At 47.7% G+C, this 26,733-nt stretch overlaps 1 protein-coding gene across 1 annotated transcript in view; it reads left to right on the forward strand.

The window, feature by feature from the left end:
* Window positions 1-26,733, forward strand: part of WNT9B (Wnt family member 9B) — a 61,167-nt gene that overhangs the window by 25,582 nt on the left and 8,852 nt on the right. Inside the window, exon 2 of the mRNA XM_007068643.4 lies at window positions 24,670-24,926. Within this exon, the coding sequence (XP_007068705.4) occupies window positions 24,670-24,926 (257 nt within the window). The remainder of the gene's footprint in view (window positions 1-24,669; window positions 24,927-26,733) is intronic.

Genomic DNA, 26,733 nt, shown 5'->3' on the forward strand with positions numbered 1-26,733 from the left:
TCCCCACTGTATTTTCCACTGAATGCATCCAATGAAGTGAACTGTAGCTCACGAAAGCTTATGCTCAAATAAATTTTAGTCTCTAAGGTGCCACAAGTCCTCCTTTGCTTTTTGCGAATACAGACTAACACGGCTGCTACTCTGAAACCTAAATCACTTAGGTGTTTCTGAACATTTTACCCAGGAGTGTATTTTACGACAGTGCCTCACCTAGATCTGACAGTGCCTGGATCTAGACTATTCTCAGTGGTAGCAGATGACAGAACAAGGACTAATGGACTCAAGTTGCAGTGGGGGAGGTCTAGGTTGGATATTAGGAAAATCTTTTTCACTAGGAGGGTGGTGAAACACTGGAATGCGTTACCATGGAGGTGGTGGAATCTCCTTCCCTAGAAGTTTTTAAGGCCCGGCTTGACAAAGCCCTGGCTGGGATGATTTAGTTGGGGATTGGTCCTGCTTTGAGCAGGGGTTGGACTAGATGACCTCCTGAGGTCCCTCCCAACCCTGAGATTCTGACTCTATGATAACTGGAGCCCTAAGGGATGGCAGTATCACTGTATGATAGGAGCAGAACAATTATTTACTCCTAGGGGAATTGTGCACCACTGTGTGCATGCAGAATTCATGTTCCCCACAGATTTATTTGCTTCCCGGTAGAAAGATGATTTTCTGAAGGGGAATCAAAGGGAAGCCGCAAGTGTGGTCATGTGCCTCTCCCCAGCAATGAGGGTACATCATTTTGGGCACCTGGACCAGCTGGCGGAGAGGTAAATCACTGCAGAGGGCGTGGGAGGGGGAAGGCAGGGCTGGGGATGCCCTGGCCAGTGGCTCCTACTGTGTGCCGGGCTCAGCTGCTAGCCCCAGCTGGACAGGGGCGGACGGGACTTGCTCTTCCCTTGAAAGGAGTGGCCTGGACCAGGTCAGACCCACCCCCAGAAACCTCCCCCGGCCGCAGGAAGCCAAACACACTGTCCCCCATCGCTCCTCAGCAACAGGGGAAGGGGGTCACTGTATGGGGAGCTGTTCCACTGTCCATCCAATCCCTGTGCATCTGGACCCCCACATACCCAGACCTCCCCACACCTGAACCCGTGCCCCACTGAGCCTTACCTCTTGAAGTTGGACCCCCCCACTGAACCCCAACCCCCTTCACCCAGACCCCCACCAACACCTGGACCTGGACTCCTCTGCTAAGCCCCCAGACCCAGCGTTAAGCCCCATTCCACCTCACCCAGATTCCCCTACTGAGCCCCAACCAACTTCACCTGGACCCCCCTGCAGAGGGGCAAAATCCCGTTGCCCCTGCACCTGGAACCCTGCAACAAGCACCTGTGCAGGGGAAATCCCCCCCACACACACACCCAGACTCTCCACTGAGCCACCTGTACCCAGATTGCCCCACCCAGAACCCTCTCACCCCACACCTGGATCCCCCCTCACACTTTGGTCCTGCCAGGCTGAGCCTGCCTGCCCACACCTGGTTTGCCTGGCATGGAGGGGCAGGGCCCTGGGGTTTTTCTAGGGCAAACCCAGCCCTTGTGCTGTGTCAGGGTTGGGTACAGCCTCCCCATCAAGTCAGTGTCCTGGGAGGGGCAGAGGGGGATGGCTGGAGGCTGATCTCCCACCTCAGTACAGCCAGTGGCCTGTGCTCCCCACTACTATGCTGGAGCCTCCACGTTTATTTATTGACAAAATTTGCAGAATTTTAAAACTGCAGAACTTTTAATTGTTTGGCGCAGAATGCCCTCAGGAGTGACCATTTCAGGCTGAGCTAAACTGTGTGAGGTCAGGTAGCAGGAGCTCCAGACAAAGCCTGCACCTGCTGAATAAGATCAACTTTGCCAACAAAGCCAAACTCCAGGAAGGGGATAACTCAATGATAACAGAATAGGTGCCTGTCATTGCCCTGTGAGCCATTTTCCTTTGTGGTAAAGCTTATCAAGAAGGTTGTGTTGATCTATTCTTCCAGTATCTGGATGCCTCTTGTCAAACTGGTGCAGAGACTGCTGTGATGGCAGGTGATCTCCTGGCAACAGATCAAGAACCTTTATTGGTATAGTTGGGTCTATCAGCTGCCTCTCCAACACCACTGATCATGACACAAGGCACATCCTGGACACCTGCCATATCTGCTGATTCCCTACAGACCTCTGCAATAGCTGGGGTGCTGCTTTGAGCAGGGGGTCAGACTAGATACCTCCTGAGGTCTCTTCCAACCCCGATCTTCTCTGGTTCTATGATAGCTGGTGCTGCTGCTTTTAAGTGGTTTGGCTTTTGTATCTCCGGAGATCCCAGGGGACCACAAGGATTCTGTAGGATTTCACCTTGTCCTCAATGTTTTATATAATGCTATTAGGAAAGGCCAGTGAGAGAGCATGGACTGTGGCATCTCCAGTATGCTAGTGGCCTACCTGTTTCTACCTCTTCTGATCCAGACACTGAATCTGAGTGACCTTCCCAACTTTTGACAGAGATTGGAGTGTTGGTAAGAATGGTCTGGCGGGAGCTCAACTCAGGTAAACCAGATGATGATGGGCTGGGGAATGCAATTGGAAGGGACAGACCTAATTAAATAGCTTTATTAGTAATTGAGGCTGCAGCTCAATTACTTCTGTGGTCCATTCATATTAGCCTCACAGGAGTCTGGTAAGATTCCCAACTATCGCTGAGTTAGAGGTCCTAGCCAAAGGAAAACCATGGCTCCGTTATGCAGGATACTGCACAAACACATAGTGGGAGACTGTCCTCTCGCAGAGAGTTCACAATCTAAATAGACAAAAATGGGTAAAGGAAGGACCGCTGTTCCCATCTCACAGCAGAGGCACAGAGCGCGGAAGGGATTTGCCCAAGGTCTCAGACAGAGTCTGTGGCAGAGCCAGGTCTTAAGTCTAGTTCTCCTGACTCTCAGAATGATCGTGGCTGTAAGGCACAGGTCTCTCTCTAAAGGTCTTCTCTTTCTGGTAGAGCCCTTGGCACCATGAGCCAGGCTTTTGTCACTTCAGGGCTAGATTACAGTAAGGTGCCGGTCTGGGGGGTGGAGGAGAGGGTGCATTAAAGCATGCAGAAACTGGAGCTGCTCACTTGTTAAGTGGCATGTCCTGTCCCCGTCTCTCTCCTTTCCACCCACCCACCCCCCAGTGCATATTACACAGGTGCTCTAATCTGCCTGTGGGTTTTTGGCTGGTTATAGGTGGTGGTGGTGGTGACCTATAAAAGCCCCAGATGAGCTAGAACCTGCCTGAGACCAGTGCTCTCTCTACTCCTTCCTGCCTTAGCTAAGCTCTGGGGCTCCTCTGGTATACACAAAAGGGAGCTGCCAGCAGAATGTTCTCCGGGAGGCCTCTTGGCTCTGGAATCCACTCCCCAAACCTTCCCCGCCTAAAATTTCCAGAATGTCCTGAGGGTCAACACTTAGGATAATGCTTCCTCTGAAGAGGGCAGCTGAGGAAGGGAATGCAGATTGAGGGACAATGCACAGGGAAAGTGGGGGCTCCTAGTGCTGCATGGTTATTTGTTTATTGCCGTGTCTTGTGGGCCTGCTGTTTTCCTTCTCTTGTTAAGGGATTTCTATAACGGGAGGCATCCAGAGAGTAGTACCATAAATCCCACCCCCCACAAGTCTGTCTAGTCACAGGGAGCTATGGATGCCCAGCATCTCTGGAAATGAGGCCCTGAAGAATATGCTGATCTCCAGAGCAGTGCTCAAGTCCTACGGACTTAAGTGGAGTTACTCACATGCTTCGGTGCGTTGCTGTACCGGAGCCTAAATGGACAAATCTGGGCACTGTTGACCTCTGAAGGTGGAATCAGTAGCGTAACCGGGGGGAGTAGCCGCTCCCCCTCTGAGCACAAGTGGCACCTTTGTAATTTATAGGCGCCTTTTTTAATTTTTACTGACCCGGCGGCGCACCTGGTCTTCGGCAGCAGGGGCCTTCAGGCGCTCCGGCTCGGGTGGAATCAGTCTGGCTGAAGAGCAAGGGATCATGCTGCGCCCTAATAGCTGGAGCAGGAGCAGTAAGCTATGGTAACACTTGAAGAGTCTGCATTAGCTCATGAAGTATTGAGGCAGGGCTGGGAGCTGTTTGGTGGTTAGAGCTGTGTGACTAACTGGCTTATTTCCCAAGCTGGCAGTTCCAAAACATTGAAAAGGAGTCTGTTTCCATTACAAATTGTACTGACACTTGTTTTTCAATCTTCAACCATTGGTCTAGTGGTTGGGACATTCACCTGGGAGGTGGGAGACTGAGGTTTGAATCTCCACTCTGGAGCAGTGACTTAAACACAGGTTTCCCTCTTCCGGGTGAGTGCCCCAACCACTGGGATCCTGGCTCTTCTGTAGGTGGGTCTCATTTCTCATGTTAAAAGAACATAAGAATGGCCATACTTGGTCAGATCAAAGGTCCATCTAGCCCAGTATCCTGTCTTCTGACAGTGGCCAATGCCAGGTGCCCCAGAGGGAATGAACAGAACTGGTAATCAAGTGACCAATCCCCTCTTGCCCATTCCCAGCTTTTGGCAAACAGAGGCTAGGGACACCACCCCTGCCAATCCTGGCTAATAGCCATTGATTGACCTACCCTCCATGAACTTATCTAGGTCTTTTTTGAACCATGTTATAGTCTTGGCCTTCACAACATCTTCTGGCAAGGAGTACCACAGGTTGACTGTGCATTGGAAGTATTTTTTCCACACTTTTGTTTGTTTTTAAATCTGTTGCCTATTAATTTCATTTGGTGACCCCTAATTCTTGTGCTATGAGAAGGAGTAAATAACACTTCCTTATTTACTTTTTCCACACCTGACCTCTATCATATACCCCCCCTTAGTCATCTCTTTTCCAAGCTGAAAAGTCCCAGTCTTATTAATCTCTCCTCATATGGCAGCCGTTCCATACCCATAATCATTTTAGTTGCCCTTTTCGGAACCTTTTCCAATTCCAGTATATCTTTTCTGAGATGGGGCGACCACATCTGCATGCAGTATTCAAGATGTGGGCGTACCATGGATTTATATAGAAAATATCATATTGCCTCTGTCTTATCTATCCCTTTCTTAATGATTCCCAACATTCTGTTTGCTTTTTTGACTGCTGCTGCACATTGAGTGGATGATTTCAGAGAACTATCCCCAATGACCCAAGATCTTTCTTGAGTGGTAACCGCTAATTTAGACCCTATCATTTTGTATGTATAGTTGGAATTATGTTTTTCCAATGTGCATTCCTTTGTATTTATCAACATTGAATTTCATCTGCCATTTTGTTGCCCAGTCAACCAGTTCTGAGAGATCCTTTTGTAGCTCTTCGCAGTCTGCTTGGGACTTAACTACCTTGAGTAGCCCAGTACAGACCCCTGGGGGACATCACTATTTACCTCTCTCCATTCTGAAAACTGACCATTTACTCCTACCCATTGTTTCCTATCTTTTAACCAGTTACCAATCCATTAGAGGACCTTCCCTCTTATCCCATGACCGCTTACTTTGCTTAAGAGACTTTGGTGAGGGACCTTGTCAAAGGCTTTCTGAAAATCTAAGTACAGTATAGCCACTCGATTCCCTTTTGTCCACATGCTTCTTGACCCCCCCCCCCCCCAAAGAATTCTAGTAGATTGGTGAGGCATGATTTCCCTTTACAAAAACCATGTTGACTCTTCCCCAACAAATTATGTTCATCTGCGTCTGACCATTTTTGTTCTTTACTATAGTTTCAACCAGTTTGCCTGGTACAGAAGTCAGGCTTACCAGCCTGTAATTTCCAGGATCACCTCTGGAGCCCTTTTTAAAAATTCGCGTCACATTAGCTATTCTCCAGTCATTTGGTGCAGAAGCTGATTTAAATGATAGGTTACAGGCTACAGTTAACAGTTCTGCAGTTTCACATTTGAGGTCCTTCAGAACTCCTGGGTGAATACCATCTGGTCCTGGTGACTTATTGCTGTTTAGTTTATCAATTTGTTCCAAAACCTCCTCTAATGACACTTCAAACTGGGACAGTTGCTCAGATTTGTCACCTAAAAAGAATGGCTCAAGTTTGGGAATCTCCCTCACATTCTCAGCCGTGAAGACTGATGCAAAGAATTCATTTAGCTTCTCCACAATGGTCTTATCGTCCTTGAGTGCTCCTTTAGCATCTTGATCATCCAGTGGCCCGACTGGTTGTTTAGCAGCTTCCTGCTTCTGAGGTACATTTAAAAAAAAATTGCTATTACTTTTTGAGTCTTTGGCGAGCTGTTCTTTAAATTCTTTTTTTTGGCCTTCCTAATATTTTTACACTTCATTTGCCAGTTTATGCGCCTTTCTATTTTCCTCCCTAGGATTTAACTTCCAGTTTTTAAAGGATGCCTTTTCTCCTCTCACTGCTTCTTTTGCTTTGTTTTTTAGCCTGGGTAGCACTATTTTGGTTCTCTTACTAGATTTTTAATGTGAGATATACATTTTGAGTTAAGCCTCTATTATTGTGTCTTTAAAAAGTTTCCATGCAGCTTGCAGGGATTTCACTTTTTGTGTTGTACCTTTTAACTTCTGTTTCACTTACTTCCTCATTTTTGTGTAGTCCCCCTTTCTGAAATTAAATGCTACCATGTTGGGCGGCTGTGATGGCTTCCCCCGCCACATGGATGTTAAATTTAATTATGGCCACTATTACCCAGCAGTCCAGCTATATACTACAAGAAGGATGTGGAAAAACTGGAAAAAGTCCAGCAGAGGGCAACAAAAATTACTAGGGGACTGGAACACATGACTTATGAGGAGAGGCTGAGGGAACTGGGATTGTTTAGTCTGCAGAAGAGAAGAATGAGGGGGGATTTGATAGCTGCTTTCAATTACCTGAACGGAGGTTCCAAAGAGGATGGTTTTAGACTGTTCTCAGTGGTGGCAGATGACAGAACAAGGAGTAATGGTCTCAAGTTGCAGTGGGGGAGTTTTAGGTTGGATATTAGGAAAAACTTTCACTAGGAGGGTGGTGAAACACTGGAATGCGTTACCTAGGGAGGTGGTGGAATCTCCTTCCCTAGAAGTTTTTAAGGTCAGGCTTGACAAAGCCCTGGCTGGGATGATTTAGTTGGGGATTGGTCCTGCTTTGAGCAGGGGGTTGGACTAGATGACCTCCTGAGGTCCCTTCCAACCCTGATATTCTATGATTCTATATTCACCTCTTGGACCAGATTCTGTGCTCTACTTAGGACCAAATCAAGAATTGCCTCTCCTCTTGTGGGTTCCAGGACTAGCTGCTCCAAGAAACAGTCATTTAAGGTGTCAAGAAACTTTATCTCTGCATCCCATCCTGAAGTGACCTGTACCCAGTCAATATGGAGATAGTTGAAATCCCCTCATTGAGTTTATTTTAATCTCCCTGAGCATTCCAGTCACGATCATTGTCCTGGTCGGGTGGTCAGTAGTATATCCCTACTGCTATATTCTTACTCTTAGAGCATGGAATTACTACTCATAGAGATTCTGTGGTACTGTTTGGTTCATTTAAGATTTTACTTCATTTGATTCTATGCTTTGTTTCACATAGTGCCACTCCCCGACCATCACGACCTGTTCTGTCCTTCTGATATATTTTGTACCCTGGTATTACTGTGTCCCATTGGTTATCCTCATTCCACCAAGCTTCTGTGATGCCTGTTATATCAATATCCTCATTTAATACGGGGCACTCTAGTTCACCCATCTTATTATTTAGACTTCTAGCATTGGTATATAAGCACTTTAGAAACTTGTCACTTTTTAGCTGTCTCCCATTACATGATGTAATTGAATGAGACTTTTTTCATTTGACTGTTTCTCATCAGATTCTACCTGTATTTTATCATCCATCCTCTCCTCCTTACTAGGACATAGGGGAGGATCTATTAATGGAGATTTTCTAAGGGATGTCTCTGTCCAATTCACATGCTCCTCCGCACCTGTCGGTTTCCCCTCCAGCCCTTAAAATTAAAAAGGTCAAAGAGCAGTTTTTAAACTAAGTGCCAGCAATCTGGTTCCATTTTGGTTTAGGTGGAGCCCATTCTTCCTGTACAGGCTCCCCCTTTCCCAAAAGTTTCCCCAGTTCCTAATAAATGTAAACCCCTCCTCCCTACACCATTGTCATCTCCATGCATTGACACCCTGCAGTTCTGCCTGTCTTCTCTGAAATGCTTCCAGTTATGCTACCATGGAGGTCCTGGACTTCAATCTTACCCAGCAGCCTAAATTTGGCCTCCAGGACCTCCCTCCTACCCTTCCTTTTGTCACTGGTACCTATCTGTACCATGACCGCTGGCTCCTCCCCAGCACTACACATAAGCCTATCTAGATGTCTTGAGAGATCGGCAACCTTTGCACCAGGCAGGCAAGTCACCATGCAGTTCTCTCGGTCATCGCAAACCCAGCTCTGTGTTTCTAATGATCGAATCCCCCATAACTATTACCTGTCTCTTCCTAATAACGGGAGTTCCCTCCCCCAGAGATGTATCCTCAGTGTGAGAGGACACCACATCATCATCTGGAAGGAGGGTCCCAACTATGAGATTGTTTCCCTCTGCTCCAGTTGGATGTTCTCCTTCTCTGAGACTTTGATCCTCCTCAACAGCACAGATGCAGTCAGATGGGCGGCGGTGGGGGAGGAGATGGTACAGTTCTACTGTGTCCCAGAAATTCTTATCTATGTACCTCTGTCTCCCTGAGCTCCTCCAGTTCAGCCACTCTGGTCTCCAAAGCCCGTACTTGGTCTCTGAGGGCCAGGAGCTCTTTGCACTGAATGCACACATATGACATCTGCCCATAGGGCAGGTAATACATACTGCATTGGGTGTAATAACCTGGATAGCCCCCATTCTGTTGCTGGACTTCTGCATTATCTTTTTACTCCTGAAGCTCGTTCCTTTTTTGTTCTTTGGCTTTTATGAAGGGGTGTTTTTGGCTTTAAGTTTAAAGAATCATAAGTGTATCCAGCCCCCCCACACACACACACACGCGCGCACACACTCCCTGTATAAAATACTTCAGCAGTTGTTGGGCCACAGAGAAAATTAGTGATTTGATGCTATAGCCTGGGGGTAGCGCTCTTGCCTGGGAGGCAGAGGTTGCCTCGCGTCCAGTCCCTGCTCCAGTGAACATTCTCTGGAGTAGGGACTTGAACCCAGGTCCCTCCTTCTCAGGTAAGTGCTTAAACCACTGCTCTAAAGGCTATAAGGCGGGGGGGGGGGGACCCGCATCCTCCTGTCAGTTGAGCCTGAATAATCAAAATGTTTGCAGTGGTGTTGTAGCTGTGCGGATCTGGACAGAAGATCTAGACTCCCTCATAGACTTCCAGGGCTTCTAGAGTTTCATGGATGGGTGGTGGTGGTTGAACACTCTTAACAACTCCAGCTTCCTGGACACCATGCTCAGCTTCAAGAATGGAACCTTACAGACAATTATATACCAGAAACCCACCGATCACCACACTTACCTCTACAGATCCAGCACGTACCCCAGACACACCAAAAAAAAAAGTTATCTACAGTCAGGCACTCGGATGCCACAGAACTTGTTCCAAAGTTAAAGTCCAGGATACGCATCTTGACACACTTAAAACCACCTTCACCAAACAAGGGCACTCCACCAGAGAAGTAGAGACCACACGCCTCCTGTTGTCACTTGCCACACTGAACTGGACCCCATATAGGGTATCGTCAAACAATTTACAACCCATATTTGATGGGGACCACATCCTGAAAGAAATTCTTCCCAAGCCCCCTCGACTGCTTTTCAAACAACCCAACCCAGTCTCGCCAAGTTCCCCTCATACCGGGACCCACCAGCTCAGTGGCACCAGGTCCTGCCAGAACAACATATGTAAAACTTGCAGACATCTCTCCATTGCTACGATGACCAACACCCCCCACACTTCAAGATTCATGGGTTCTACCCGTGCCTATCACATAGGGTGTACCTCATCCAATGCCCAAAATGCCCCCATAACTATGTGGGTGAAACCAGACCATCACTGTGCTCTCAAGTGAACTTACACGGAAAAATAATGCAAAAACTTCATATTACCTGTGGGCAAACACGTCTCAAAAAGCAATCACTCCATACGTGATCTTCCAATATTTGTCCTCCAGGGAAACCTGCGCAACACCTTCAAAAGGTGAGGCTGGGCACTTAAATTCGTAACCCTGCTAGGCCAGGTCAACGCTAGGAAATCAGGTTGGTATAACTGTCGCTCAGGGGTGTGAAAAGTCCACCCCTCTGAGTGACGCAGCTACACCAGTCTAACCCGTGGAGTAGACCATGGTATGTCGATGGGAGGGCGTCTCGCTACCACCTCTTGGGGAGGCAGAGTCCCGATGCTATGGGAGGAGACCTCCTGTCGGCATCGGCAGCGTCTTCACAGAAGTGCTACAGCTGTGCCACTGCGGCATTTTAAGTGTAGACCTGTCCCTAGACACCAAAATCCATGGACTTAACAGGGACACAGGTTTTATGGCTCGTTACAGCCATTTGTAACACGCCACCCTTCCTGCTCCCCTTAATCGCTCTTTTCAAACCCTTATGCACAACAATCTAACTTTAAAATTGCCCACTTCATTGCAAGTGACCACCTCCCACATGTATTACAAGTTGGGAGAGATTGTTAAGTGAAAAGGGTATTTAGCTCAGACACTAGAAAATTAGGTTGGCATAACTAGATCCCTTGGGGGTGTAAAAAGTCCACACCCCCGAGGGGTGTAGTTAAGCTGACCTAAATTCCCATGTAGACAGTGCTATGTTGATGGAAGAAGTCTTCTGTAGACCTTGGGCATATTTACACTACACAATTATGTCCACCTATGTTACCTCCGCATACATCTGTCACAGTCGTCATGTCACTCGTGCATGTGCACACTACACTCCTTGTGCTGGTGGTGCACATCCTCACCAGGAACACCTGTATCGATGCAGAGTGCATTGCACTGGGAGTAGGTATCCCACTGTGCAACTGTCACCATCCAGTGCAGGGTGTTTTGGGTAACTTTTGCATTGCCCGATGAGGCCAAAATGAGTTGCTTAATGGTGACTGGGCGCATGGGGTCAAGTTCCCATAGTGCAGTGTTCTCCATCCTATAATTTCATCTGCATCAGATAATATTTTGGGCCTTCTTTTCAAAATCCCCTGCAAACCCACATGTCCCTCCTCACTGTCCATCATCTCTGAGAGAAGCATGGAGCCTGCCTAGCTCTGCACTATCGTTATGAGTGTTGCAAGTACAGGGTCCACGACTCTGCAGTATTCGCTACTCCTGGGGGAATTCTGCGCCAAAAAAAAATTCTGTGCACAATATTTTAAAATTCTGCAAATTTTATTTGTCACAATAACCCCGCATAATCACACCAGTTTCAATTATTTTGATAAATTATTTCAAAATACCTGTCAGCAAGTATGTTTGCCTGTATTGTTACAGACAGACAAAAGTTCCCTCAGGAGTAGAGTTAAAGAACCCCTACGACAATCCAGTTCCTCCTTCTCTGCCCTCTCCCCCGTGGGGCCCAGCCATGGGGCCTCCCCTAGCTGATACACTACCCCCTCCCCTTGCCGCAGCCGAGCCCAGCGTTGGGACCTCCCCCCAGCCCAGACACCCACCCGTCTACCCCTCAGAGTCCGAGGCGCCAGAGGGAGAAACAGCCTCATGCTTGGTCCCAGGCTTGTGTGGAGTTTCCTACACGTCGCTGCCTCCTTCCCTCTGAGCGTGCCAGGAACTGCAGCTGCTGGGAACCCTCCTGCTCCCTCCTCCAGCAGTGTCTTCTATAGGCTCCGCTGGGTCCAGCGGCCCCTGGTGGTGGCCAGCAGCATTGCTGCCCGTTTCCGTAGAGGAACGGAAATTCTGCGCGCACAACCTTAATTTCTGCAAAATTCTGCATTGCCTGGGAGTAATTTGAAGAGATGCAAGGAGCTGCAGGGAACATGAAGATTCCTTGAAGCCACTTTGCTAGGGGAACTAGAAAGAAATAATTCAGGGTTGCTGGTGGCAGTGACGGAGTAGCTGGAGATGGTGAAGCGCCATTTCTGGAGCTGAGAAATAAACACTGACTGGTGCAATCCCATCGTAATGCAGGTTCAGGATGATGGGAGATGTCTGATGCACTTTTAGATGTGCAAGGCCATGTTCCTGGATCTGTGTGCTGAAACTCACCTCACTCCTGTGGTGGAGGAACACAATGAGAGCCATGCTGACAGTTGAGAAGCAAGTGGCAATTGCCCTGTGAAAACTTGCAATGCCACATAGCTAGTGGACAGTCAGGAATCAATTTGGAGTCGGAAAGTCCACCACAGGGGCTGTTGTCAAGCAAGCGTGCAGGGCCATTAATCACCTCCTGCTTTGCAGGACTGTGACTCTGGGCAATGTGCAGGACATAATGTATGGTTTTGCAGCAATGGGCTTCCTGAACTGCAGTGGGATGATAGCTGGCACACACATCCCTATTTTAACACCCTTCGCAGAGTAGATCAATAGAAAGGGCTACTTTTCTATGGTAATACGAGCAGTGGTTGATGTCGGTAAAGCATACCTGGTGATCCATGCAGGCTGGTCAAGAAAGGTGCATGAGCATGCATTTTGAAGAACATAGGACTGTTCAGAAAGCAGCAAGCAGGAACTTTATTTCCTTACCAGCAGATTACCATTGAGAATGCTGAAATGCCAATAGTGAGCCTGGGAGACCCAGTCTATCCCTTGCTCCCCTGGCTCATGAAATCCTTTGTGCTGTCATGGTGGCCAGTCTAAGAGTTTTTCACCTTGGGCTCAAAAGGTACAGACTGACAGCTGAATTGCCTTTGGTGGTTTGAAGGGTCGCTGGTGTTTTTTACTTACAAGATTGGACCTCAGTGGCGGGGGAGGAGGGAAATCCCAATGGTTATAGCTGCTGGCTGTGTCTTGCATAATATCTGTGAAGCAAAGGGGGAAAACTTGCTGCAAGGGTGGAGGTGGAGTGGATCTCTGCTGAATTTGAATAGCCAGATACAAGGGCTATTAGAAGAGCTTAGCATAGAATGTGATGGTTCAATGAAGCATTGAAAGAACATTTTAATAGTGAGCCAGAGTGGTTGTAGTGTGCTGAACTTGGCCTTGCAATTTTGCAGCCTGATATGATTCTTGCAGTGACTGCTGTGTATGTAGGAATAGAACATTGCCAATGCACCTATTAATACTGTCTGTGCACGACATTGTAGGTTCTCTAACAAAATGAAGTAACAGCATGTCAGACCTGCTCAGCATCAGGCAGTATATGTTGTGAACTAACAATGATGACTCTTGATCCAAAAATAGAAATTTATTCAGTAACATGAACCAGGCAATTAAAAACATTTAAAATTTAATTTATTAAGGGAACAGAATGTTTGAAGGGGAAAAAGAACACATTTCCATTTCAGGTACACATACACCAACAGTATCTTTCACAGGTCAGTGTATGTGAAGCTGTGATTGTTTTTAATGTCGTCCCCCAGGGTGGAGTGGTAGGGGTAGTCCAGTGAGCCCTGATGCCATGTGGAATGTTGAGGGCGGGGTGTAAGGAGGTCCCTCTATTGAGATCTCTGTGTGCTGCAGAGAGAGGCAAGTACAGGATTGTTGAACCTGCAGGTCTACCAGAGTCTACAGCAGCTGTTTGTCTGAGAAGCCCTATTATGTCCTGGTGCATCTCCCTCTCCTTTTTCCTGCTTGGACTCCTGGGTCTTTCTCCTCTCCACTCTTTCCTTCTCCATGCTGTCTTCCAGGATGATCCTCCAGGCTCTGGTCTCATCCCCTGATGCAGCACAGGCTTGCCGGATCTCTTGGAACATGTCATCCGGAGTACTCTTCTTTCTCCTTCTCTAGTTCCAACATTCCGCGGGTGTGGAGGGGGAGACCCTGGAGACCACAATGGCAGCAGCCGTAGATACAACACAGAGAGGTACTGTTGTCAGTATAGTCATGATGGAAATAGAAGAACTCACTCCTCTTGATTCCCCAAAAGTTGTAGGCACTAAGTTCTCACTTTTTGTTGAGATTAATACAGCACCAGCCATGGTGAGTATGGCCCTCGGGAGTGGGGGGGGGGAGGGGCACGTGTGTAGAGCAGTGGCAATGAATACTGGCACTGTTTTCCAGTGTCAGTGGTGACTTTAGCTGATATCTCACTACTGAGGGTAACGGGCAGAGAGAGCACAGCTGCTGCTGGGGTCCTGTTGCTGCCCTGGCCCATAGGCTGCTAGCCTGCTGAAGTAATCACTGAGTGGCATGAGAAAGTGTCCTCCCACGGCAGAAGAAATAAGGCAACCTGTGATGCAGTATGATTGAATATGTCCATCTATATTGTTGATATTGCCACTATTCTACAATTGCAAAAAACCTGGTACAGAGCATGTCATGGACACAAACTAGGGAAATGCAACCTAGATGGAGCTACTGTAAGGTGGGGGCAAAACTGTTTGGAAAACCATTTCTAGAGAGTAGTTACCAGTGGTTCAGTCATGCTGGAAGGGCACAACAAATGGGGTCCCGCAGGGATCGGTTCTGTGTCCAGTTCTGTTCAATATCTTCATCAATGATATAGATAATGGCATATAAACTTATACAGTTCGCAGACAATACCAAGCTGGGAGGGGTTGCAAGTGCTTTGCAGGATAGGATTAAAATTCAAAATGATCTGGACAAACTGGAGAAATGGTCTGAAGTAAATAGGATGAAATAAGGACAAATGCAAAGTACTCCACTTAGGAAGGAACAATCAGTTGCACACCTACAAAATGGGAAATGACTGTCTAGGAAGGAGTACTGCGGAAAGGGATCTGGGGATCATAGTGGATCACAAGCTAAATATGAGTCAACAGTGTAACACTGTTGCAAAAAACAAAAATCCTTCTGGGATGTATTAGCAGGAGTGTTGTAAGCAAGACACGAGAAGTCATTCTTCCGCTGTTCTCCGTGCTGATTAGGTCACGACTGGAGTATTGTGCCCAGTTGTGGGTGCCACCTATCAGGAAGGATGTGGACAAATTGGAGACAGTCTGGAGAAGAGTGACAAAAATGATTAAAGGTCTAGAAAACATGACTTATGAGGGAAGATTGAAAAAATTGGGTTTGTTTAGTCTGGAAAAGAGAAGACTGAGAGGGGACATAAGTTTTCAAGTACATAAAAGGTGGTGGTTATAAGGAGGGAGGAAAAATTGTTCTTAACCTCTGAGGACAAGACAAGAAGCAATGGCTTAAATTGCAGCAAGGGAGGTTTAGGTTGGACATTAGGGAAAAACTTCCTAACTGTCAGGGTGGTGAAGCACTGGAATAAATTGCCTAGGGAGGTTGTGGAATCTCCATCATTGGGGATTTTTAAGAGCACGTTAGACAAACACCTGTCAGGGATGGTCTAGATAATACTTAGTCCTGCCTTGAGTGTAGGGGACTGGGCTAGATGACCTCTCGAGGTCCCCTCCAGTTCTGAGTCTATGAAAGGTGTAAATGGAAAAGTTATGATTGATTATCCTGTTTATATGCATGCATCATCTTTGTATCTAAAGTTATGAATATTTGCTATGTACTGGCGGCATGCCTGGGTTGTATTCCTGGCTAATGCCCACCAAGTAACATTTACATTAAGACTAGACAGCTGTGTGTTGATGGCCCATCCACGACACTTAGTTCTCACAATGAGCCATAGAAGAAACTCATTCTGCCCAGATAGCTCTTCCTATGGACACCTCAGCAAGAATATGGGTAATGGCTGCCCCTATGAATCCTCAAACTATGTAAGAACATGTGATATGCTATGCTCATGTGACCCTGGACTCCATCTTGAGTTAGTAACTTTCTACAGACTGGACTGGGAGCTTTGTTTGAAACAGTAAATTTCCTGGAACATGGCAAAGGATATAGAAGACCCCTGAGATATCACCATTTTGCCTCTTTCCTGCCCTGAGTATCTGGACTGTGGATTTACAACCAAAAGGAGCATTTTGAACTATGGACTGAGGATCTTCCAATCTTTTGGAAGCTACCAGAGAGACTTTACTATCCAGCAATCTATACCATCACTGCTACAAACCGGAAATAAGGACTTTGCAATTATTTGTATGTATATGATCTATTAACCATTATTAACTCTTTTTTTTTATTATTAAACCTTTAGCTTTTACTTAAGGATTGGAAACAGCGTGATTATTGGGTAAGACCTGAATTGCATATTGACTTGACTATGTGGCTGATCTCTTGGGATTAGAAGAACCCTATGTTTGATTAAATTGGTTTTCAGTAACCACTCATCAGTCTAGGATCTGGGTGGTGAGACAAAGGCTGGACAGCCTAAGGAGACTGCATCTTTGGCTGCCTGTTAACCTGGATGTTGAAACAGAAGTTTACTTTTGTTACTGGCTTGGTATAATCTAATGAAAGAATAACCACCTGTCTGGGGTGAGCCTGTCCTATTTCTCAGCAGTTTGTCCTGAATTTGGCATCTTCAGCTGTGACCCACTGAGGCACAGTGACTCAGCCCTCCCCAGAAACCTTCAGCAGAGGATTGCAGAGCAGCTCCATGAAAGTTTCGTCAAGATCTCTACGGCAGATTCACAGGACAACCCGCTGCACTAACTCTAGCGGGGAATGAAAAGCAGATAGCAACTCCACCTCTTGCTTGTTTCACTACCTCTTCTACCACAAGTCTAAAAGAGTAAATCAGATGTCCGCCTCTGGGGGTTCCATCCCTGTAATGTCAAAGCAAACTGTGTACTTACCAGATGCGCCTTCCCCTGCATCAGGCTTGCCTATGCTCAACTGGCTGGACTCCGGTGGAGTCAAAAACATGTCCTGGCTTGCTGTGCTACTGGATCCCCGGTCATTTGTCCCCCATACTCCTCCTCCACTTCCTCCTCCTCCTCCTTGCTGTTCACAGGAGGGGGCTGTGACTCTGGTTCCTCTGAAGTATTCACAGAGCTCTTGGGGGTGATGGTGGGGTCTCTGCCAAAGACAGCTTTCAGCTTTTTGTAAAACCAGCAGGATTGTGACTCTGTACCTGATCGATTGTTGGCCTCCCTGGCTTTCTGGTCTGCCTACCACAGCTCATTGACTTTCATGTGGCACAGCCACTCCTGCGGGAGCCTTTCTCCGGCATCCCCTGAGCAATCTGCTCATAGATGTCCACGTTTCTACAGATGGGTCGGAGCTGGGTCTGCACAACCTCTTCTCCCCACAGGCCCGGGAGATCCAATACCTCTTGTTTCAGAGTAGCAGCCGTGTTAGTCTGTATTCGCAAAAAGAACAGGAGTACTAGTCTCTAAGGTGCCACTAGTACTCCTTTTCTGTTTGCGAATACCTCTTGTGTATTCCAGGTAGGAGTATGTCTGCAGTGTGTAGTTGGCCTGGTCAGCTGGGCAGTTACACACAAAAAATGGAGATGCTTGGTGTGCTCACCAAGCCAGACAACCATGAAAAGGAATTTCAAACATTTTCAGGGCTCTAAAGGGGAGGGGCGGTTCATGTCCACATGACTCCTGGGCAGTGGAGTTCACAACAGTGACCAGAGCCATCAGGGTGGGGCATGGGGGACATTTCCTGAAGGCCAGTAACCGTCGACCTACGTAATGCAGTGTCTATGCTAGCACTGCGTCATTTTAACTACATACACCATGACTCTGCTGCTTGGGGAGACGGTGGTGTTATGTCCATGTAGTGGGGCACTGACGTTGGCAGGAGTGACATTTCAAGTGTAGACAAGCCCTCTGTTTCTTTTCCCAGACCTGGAGAGGAGTGTATCTCTTCCACCAGCAGAAGTTGGTCTAGTAAAAGATATTACCTCACCCACCTTGTCTCTAATCAAAATGTGCCAGTTTGATAATGTTGTAAAGGTTTTTTCAAAAAAAAAAAAATTTGGCTGAAACAATTTGGCAAAATTAACCCAAATTTGTTGACCCAAATGAGCATGTTTTGTAAAAAAGTTTACTCTGAGAGATGTCGCCAGCTGGATTGATGGTTTGGTTTAGTTCTCTGCAAGGCCTGTATTTGTCCTGATAACCATGGCTGCAAAGTCCATAGGACAGTGTTGTGGGATTGTAACAAACTCCCCATAACCTCAGCCGTGCAGAACACAATGCCATCCACAGCCTCAGAAACAACTCTGACATTATAATCAAAAAGGCTTATAATCACAAAGGAGGTGCTGTCGTCATCATGAATAGGTCAGAAGATGAACAAGAGGCTGCTAGGCAGCTCTCCAACACCACTTTCTACAAGCCATTACCCTCTGATCCCACTGAGGGTTACCAAAAGAAACTACACCATTTGCTCAAGAAACTCCCTGAAAAAGCACAAGAACAAATCCGCACAGACACTCCCCTGGAACCCTGACCTGGGGTATTCTATCTGCTATCCAAGATCCATAAACCTGGAAATCTTGGACACCCCATCATCTCAGGCATTGGCACCCTGACAGCAGGATTGTCTGGCTATGTAGACTCCCTCCTCAGGCCCTATGCTACCAGCACTCCCAGCTATCTTCGAGACACCACTGACTTCCTGAGGAAACTACAATCCATCGGTGACCTTCCTGAAAACACCATCCTGGCCACTATGGATGTAGAAGCCCTCTACACCAACATTCCACCCAAAGATGGACTACAAGCCATCAGGAACACTATCCCCGATAATGTCATGGCAAACCTGGTGGCTGAACTTTGTGACTTTGTCCTTACCCATAACTATTTCACATTTGGGGACAATGTATACCTTCAAATCAGCGGCACTGCTATGGGTACCCGCATGGCCCCACAGTATGCCAACATTTTTATGGCTGACTTAGATCAACGCTTCCTCAGCTCTCGTCCCCTAATGCCCCTACTCTACTTGTGCTACATTGATGACATCTTCATCATCTGGACCCATGGAAAAGAAGTCCTTGAGGAATTCCACCATGATTTCAACAATTTCCATCCCACCATCAACCTCAGCCTGGACCAGTCCACACAAGAGAGCCACTTCCTGGACACTACGGTGTTAATAAGCAATGGTCACATAAACACCACCCTATACCGGAAACCTACTGACCGCTATTCCTACCTACATGCCTCCAGCTTTCACCCTGACCACACCACACGATCCATTATCTACAGCCAAGCTCTACGATACAACTGCATTTGCTCCAACCCCTCAGACAAAGACAAACACCTACAAGATCTCTATCAAGCATTCTTACAACTACAATACCCACCTGCTGAAGTGAAGAAACAGATTGACAGAGCCAGAAGAGTATCCAGAAGTTACCTACTATAGGACAGGCTCAACAAAGAAAATAACAGAACGCCACTAGCCGTCACCTTCAGCCCCCAACTAAAACCTCTCGATCAAGGATCTACAACCTATCCTGAAGGACGACCCATCACTCTCACAGATCTTGGGAGACAGGCCAATCCTTGCTTACAGACAGCCCCCCAACCTGTAGCAAATACTCACCAGCAACCACACATCACACAACAGAACCGCTAACCCAGGAACCTATCCTTGCAACAAAGCACGTTGCCAACTGTGTCCACATATCTATTCAGGGGACACCATCATAGTGCCTAATCACATCAGCCACACTATCAGAGGCTCATTCACCTGCACATCTACCGATGTGATATATGCCATCATGTGCCAGCAATGCCCCTCTGCCATGTACATTGGCCAAACTGGACAGTCTCTATGTAAAAGAATAAATGGACACAAATCAGATGTCAAGAATTATAACATTCAAAAACCCGTCGGAGAACACTTCAATCTCTTTGGTCACTCGATTACAGACCTAAAAGTGGCAATTCTTCAACAAAAAAACTTCAAAATCAGACTCCAACGAGAGACTGCTGAATTGGAATTAATTTGCAAACTGGATACAAATAACTTAGGCTTGAATAAAGACTGGGAGTGGATGGGTCATTACACAAAGTAAAACTATTTCCCCATGTTCCCCCCCCCCCCACACCAAACTGTTCCTCAGACGTTCTTGACAACTGCTGGAAATGGCCCACCTTGATTATCACTACAAAAGGTCCCCCCCCGCCACCCCCCACCCCCACCCCCCCGCTCTCCTGCTGGTAATAGCTCACCTTACCTGATCGCTCTCGTTACAGTGTGTATGGTAACACCCATTGTTTCATGTTCTCTATGTATATAAATCTCCCCACTGTATTTTCCACTGAATGCATCTGATGAAGTGAGCTGTAGCTCACGAACGCGTATGCTCAAATAAATTTATTAGTCTCTAAAGTGCCACAATTCCTCCTTTTCTTTTTGCAAACTCCTTTCATGTGGCTGTTCCATTGCACAGAAACAGCTGGGAGCTAGCCGTGATCTTGGGCGACCTAGGGTCAGTTTCCTGCTCTGGCACAGGCTTCCTGTGTGACTTTTTTAAAAAGGAAGAGCCAGGGAACTATAGACCCGTCAGCCTGACCTTGGTACCTGGGAAGCTCCTAGAGCAATGTACAAAACATTCAATTTACGAATACCTGGATGATGGAGTCCTCATGTATTTACTGTGAACAAAGCAGCTTGATTTCTTTCTTTACAAGGTAACTGGTTTGGTGAATGGGGGAATGTGGTAGACATAATATACCTGGGCTTTGTCATGTGGGATTGTGTCAAAAGCCATGCTATTCTCCTAAGAAAGCTGGAGAAATGGGGGCTTGGTAGAACTATCATTAAGGGGATAGATCATTGGTTTAACAACCACAAACAAAGAGTAACTATTAATGGAATGATGTCACATTGGAGGGAGGTCTCAAGTGGGGTTCCACAGAGTTCGGTTCTGGGTCTGGTGGTGTTTAACATCTTTATTAATGACCTGGATGTAGGACTAGAGAATATACTGATCAAATTCACAGATGACACAAAGCTAGGGGGATTTGCAAACACTTTGGAGGACAGAGCGAAAATTCAAAGGTATCTTGATAAATTGGAGAACTGAGCTATAGACGACAAAATGAAATTCAACAAAGATAAATGTAAGGTGCTACACTTAAGGAAGAAAAACCAAACGCACAAAGACAGAATGGGGGATACCAGGCTTGGCAGCAGCACCGCTGAGAAGGATCTGGGAGTTGTGGTGGATCACAACCTCAACATAAGTCAACAATGTGATGCTGTTGCAAAAAATAGCAAATGCATGCTATGCCTCTGTTAATGCAACCTAAAAGTGCAAGTCATGGAAGCTGATAGTTCTGCTCTACTCAGTGCTGGTTAGGCCTCAGCTGGAGTACTGTGTCCAGTTTTGGTTATAAATGTATAGAAAGGATGTAGAGAAACTGGAAAGGATCCAGAGGTGAGTGACAAAGATGATCAGAGGGGTGGAATGCAGCCACATGAGCAAAGGCTGAAGGAACGGGGTATGTTGAGTTCGGAAACAAGGAGATTAAGCGGGGACATGATAGCCACCCTCAGATATTAGGCTGTTTTAAAAAAGATGGAGAAAAATTGTTCTCTGTTGCCACAGAGGGCAGGACAAGAGGGAATGGGTTCAAACTGCAGCAGAGCAGATTTAGATTAAATTTCAGGAAAAACTCCCTCCCTGTAAGAACAGGAGGACAATGGAACAGATGCCTTGGGAGGTCGTGGAAGTTCCTTCACTGGAGCTTTTCAGAAGGAGGCTGGATCTGCCTTGGCTGGTTTAGACACAACAAATCCTGCATCTTGGCAGGGGTTAGACCAGATGAGCCTTGTGGTCCCTTCTAGCCCTGTGGTTCTATGACTTTCAGCAAGTTGCTTAGACTCTGCCTCCATTTCCCATCTGAAAATGGGGAGAACAGCACTGCCCTGCCTCGCAGGGGGTTGGGTGGACAAATCATTAAAGCATAGGCCACATGTACAACTTAGGTCTGCCACAGCTCAGGGCTGTGGGAGCTGTCATGCCCTTTGCAACATGGTTAGTTTGACCTAGCCCACATTGTAGATGCTGCTAGGTCCGGGGCGGTTTTACTACAAGGATGGAAAGCCCCTTTCTGTCGCTGTGGTGTGTACAGTGGTGCAGCTGACATACCCTGAGACTGTGAGGTGCTCAGGTCCTGTGGGGAATAGGGGCCAGATATGCACCATAGTCAGTCAGACCAATGGTCCTTGCAGTCCAATAGCCTCTCAGATGCTTTGGAGGAAGATGTAAAAGCTGAATTAATGAATAGCTATGCAGTAACATGTCCATGGGGGATGCTTGCTCTTAACCCCTGGCTTGTGCCCTAAATCATGAAGGTTGATATCCCTCTACTGTGTCTATCCTAGCTGGGATAATTCAGGAAGATATTCCTATAGATCTAATCCTTTTCTAAAAAAACCTTAATGAGATCTTTGACTTGGCATGTTGTGGCAATGAGTTCCACAGGTTAACACAGCTCTGCGCTTGTGCTGAGCCAGAACTTGATGGTGGGGATGGGGGGTGGATACCCATAGTACTCACTGTTCTGGAATTTCCACTGTTTGTGTCAGTAATCTTGGAGTATATGCAGGGTCTCCTCTGTCGGGGAAACGCATGCACCTGGCCAGATAGTCTGCTTGGCAAAGGCAAAGCTTGCTGAGGGACCCTGCTGCAGGAAGGAGTGTGGGTGACTGTGTAAAGATGAGAATGCTCTCTCCCTAGGCTGCTGCTGAGAAAGACCTTTGGGTTTGATAGACTGGAAACTTACCAGTTTCCCAGCCCAGTTTAATGATTACCTAGTGTCTCCCTCTGGCTGCCGGGGAGAGCTCTGGGCCATGATTGAGAAGGAATGTTCCATGCTTACTCCTGAAACTCCTCATCCATGAGCAGATGCTATCATTCCCCTGCCTGAGTCCATGCTGCTGAGACTGCTGCACGGCTTGCTAGTTTCTGTGGACACACCTCATGGCTTAGATCCTGCTGTGCAGCCCCCAAGGGTGAGCCCAGCAGCTGCTCGCTTGGCTGATGTTGAGTGACCTTGCAGAGGCTTGGTCTGGGAGTTGGTGAGATGTAGCAGGGTGTGTGCTCTGGGGGCGGGAGCGGAGAGGGAAGCTCGGACTGACCGGCCGTGTACTCAGTCAATGATTCTGGAATCTCCAAGGGTTAATGTGGGCTGGGGACACTTGTTGGGACTCCAGGTATTTATAAAGCACTCGCTGCCCTTATTGGCAGACTCTGAGAGACCCTGGAACTCTCCCCTGGGCTCGTTAGCAGGGTCCGGACAGCCCTTAGCCATCGTCTCTTCTTTCATGCTGGCCGTATCCTATCGCAGCACTGTAGAGGCCTCAGTCAATGTGATCAATATGCCTATGAGTAAGTACAGTCACATGAATTGTGACATGTAGCAACCTGCCACATCCGTGTGCAGTAACCGGTCTATGAGCATGTAGACAAACAGTTGGTGAAAATGCTGGGTATGCCAAACACAGGTCCTTGAGCTAGGGTTGCCAACCCTCCAGGATTGTCCTGGCATATCCAGGAATTAAAGATCAATGTGATGTGATGTAATCTCCAGGAATACATCCAACCAAAATTGGCAACCCTAACTTGAGCTGCAGGCTTGATGCATAACCTGATCCATTAGAGGCCTGTGAGGAAGCTTCCCTGTTGGTGCTCTGCAGTGGGTGCTGATGGGTGTGTTATGGGGGTGTGTATCTTCTGTTTACTCTGCAGCATCAGGCCATTGGCCCATCAGGCCCTGTACTGGCCTTAGTCAGTTCTGGAGATGGCACACCAGATCTGATGGGCCAGTGGCTTGAGCTGCAGTGGCCTGGGGAGCTGGGTGAATCCGTTGTTTACCTGAAAAATGCATTTTCAGTGGACTCGAAACAATTTGTGAATCTGATGCGAGTTTGCCAAAAAGTGTTGGTTAAACATGTCAGGGAAGTGGGCACCATTCCCAAACTGGAGAAGAAAATGTGGGGCTGCCTTCTAACTTACAGCTCTTACCCTAGTGCTGGGACATTCACCCAGGACGGAAAAGACCCAGATTCAATTTGCCTCCTGTCTGATGCGGAGATGGCATCTGAACTTGTTTCCCACATTGCAGGAAAGTGCCCGAACCCCTGGGCTGTTGGCTGTTCTGGGGCAGGTTCTCTGTCTCTCCTGCTGAAGCTGTATAAAATACTTGACTGGTCACTGGGCCAGAGAGAGCGGAGCTGACTCTTCAGTCCGGGCACGCTCGTGGGGGGTGGAAACCCATGTTCATGTGGCTGCTCCAGCGACACGCATTATTTATCTACAGTGGAGCTGCTTCAGCAGGAGAGTGAGAGGTGCACACACCAGTGTACCTCTTAGGCCACTTCCGTGCAACATGCGAGACCTACGTCCAAATTCCTTCTCCACATCAGACATGGGGGAATTGAACCTGGGTCTTCCATGGTCCAGGTGAGTGCTTGAACCATTGGGCTAAAGATTATAAGGTGGTTGGTGATGTCACTTCCTCTTCTGGCTGTTTTGTGACTCTAGCCCTTTGCTTTTATGAGCATAAGTGCCCAAAAATCAAACGAATCTGTTAATTTCTGGTTGAACAAAATGGTTGACATTTGTCAACCATTTTGATTCGCCAGCATCGCATTTGATTCCACCCAAACCAATTATTTTTAATTTTAGTTTTTAAATCGGTTCTTCACCAGCTCTACTGGCCAGTTCTCTGAGCTGGTAACTGTGCCGCGTTCTCACTGACAGCTTTCGGAAGCTCCCTCCAGTCAGTCCGTTGGCCGCGGTCCATGGGCTCACCTCTCTCCCTTTCTCCCCTCTCAGCCTGACCGGGAAGGAAGGTCTGACCCATCTTCCCTCGCTGGGCCCCTCCACGAACCCTGCCCAAGGGAAGGCACACCTGAAGCAGTGTGACTTGCTCAAGCTGTCCCGTAAGCAGAAAAGGCTCTGCCAGCGGGAGCCAGGGCTGGCGGAGACCCTGCGGGATGCCATCCGGCTCAGCGTCATGGAGTGCCAGGACCAGTTCCGCAACGAGCGCTGGAACTGCAGCCTGGATGGACGGACCAGCCTCTTGAAGCGAGGTACGCAGCAGCCACTGGCCTGTGGTACAGAATCCCATTTAGGGCAGTAGCTGGGTCTCAGCAGGGCAGGGAACCAGGCTTTAGTTTAGAGAACGTGAGTCTTTCCTGGGAATGTCAAGCTGGCGAAAGGGCAGGGATGATGCTCTTTCCCACAGAACAGGCAGTGACCAGGCAGGCGCTCTGCCCTCGCCACGGAGTTTCAGCCCACTCTCTAGGTCCATTCCACCCTTGGCCCCTCTGCTGAGGACAGCTATTGTAATGTGGATTTCCGACCCCTGGGAGCAGGACTGAGACTAGAGTCCTTTCACGCAGGCGACTGAACAGACCACCTGAGAGGAGCCGTCAAGAGCAGCTGCTAACCGGGCTGGCTTTGAATCAGTCACTGTGGGGTGAAAGGTCCCTTAAACTCTGAGATCAGGCCCTGAATCTTTACCTTAAGAGTGTGTGTGTGTGTGAGTGTGCGTGTGCTCATTGCCTACCCAAATGGTGACTTGATCACACACCACAGATACTGAGACGAGAAGATTCCTGACAGCCAAGGACTCTTTAAACTAGCAGAAAAGGGCAGAACAAAATCCAATGTCTGAAAGCTAAAGCTGGAAAAATTCAGACTAGCCCTAAGGTGCCAGTTGTTCCGGGGGAGGAATTAACCACTGGATTTGCGTACCTGGAGATGTGGTGGATTCTGTCACTTGGAGTCTTTAAATCAAGAGTGGAGGCCTCTTTCAGAAAGATCTGCTCCAGCTCAACCAGAAGCTGAGCGGGATGCAGGAATTAGTGGGGCAGGTCTCCGGCCTGGGTTCTGCAGAACGTCAGACTAGGCGATCATAATGGCCCCTGCTGACCTTAGAATTGAAGAGGGATTCTCCTTCCTGCTCTGGCAATATAATGGATTTCTGCCCTCCCACCCCCAAAATGCAAGAACTGAGTAACACCGGTGCACGCTGTCATGAGGCCCTCTTTGAAAGGGGGCGTGTGCATGCCTGGGACAGGGGCGGGGCCTTAGCAGATGCCTTGGCAATAATTCTGTATAGTGCTGCTGCCCGCAGGTAGCTAGGCTTGGGTTGCCTAGCTTCCCCAGGGATCACATCAGCCTAGAATTAGACAACCGCAAAGGTGGCTTAAAATCACATTGCCTCCCTCTGTCCCTGGGCTCTGAGGGCTGAGCCGCTGCTCTAAGATCCAGAACGTCAGCCTGCCCTATGAACATACAGGACCAAACCTGGCCTTGGCATAAGTGGGTGCAAGCCGTGACATTTTGGCTGCTCACTCTAGCACAGAGCTTGCTGCATGGTTTGTAAATGTGCATAATGTGGCAAATGGAATGCTTAATCACTCCAAGCTGGATCTCTGGGCAGACAGATATCCTTGATTATAGATGATTTTATTCCTTGAAAAAGTTTTAATCTCAAAAGCATTCTACAAACACACATCAGCTTGACTATAGCTGAAATGCAACCACCTCTGGGGCAAAGCCTGGCAGAAATGGAACAGCTGCACAGTCATGCTATGGAATAATTTCGGACCGGAAGTGTGGAAGAATCCTATCTCCAAGTGAAACGACCAGAGGCCTTTAGGAGGCAGTATAATTAAGTAAAATGGGAATTGGGCACCAAGGTTAACACTCAGACTCACTGCAAGTGCCATGGAAGCTTTAGTGATCCCAAACAGTCAGGACTGCAGGTAAATTTAATCTACAAGGTAGCACTTCTGGCAACACCGTCCCCTTTAGCACCCTCTGAGGTAGATTCATAGATTCTTAAGGCCAGAAGGAAGCTCTGTGACCATCTAGTCTGACCTCCCACAC

The sequence above is a fragment of the Chelonia mydas genome, chromosome 27 (assembly GCF_015237465.2).
Source record: "Chelonia mydas isolate rCheMyd1 chromosome 27, rCheMyd1.pri.v2, whole genome shotgun sequence".
Lineage (NCBI taxonomy): Eukaryota > Metazoa > Chordata > Testudines > Cheloniidae > Chelonia > Chelonia mydas.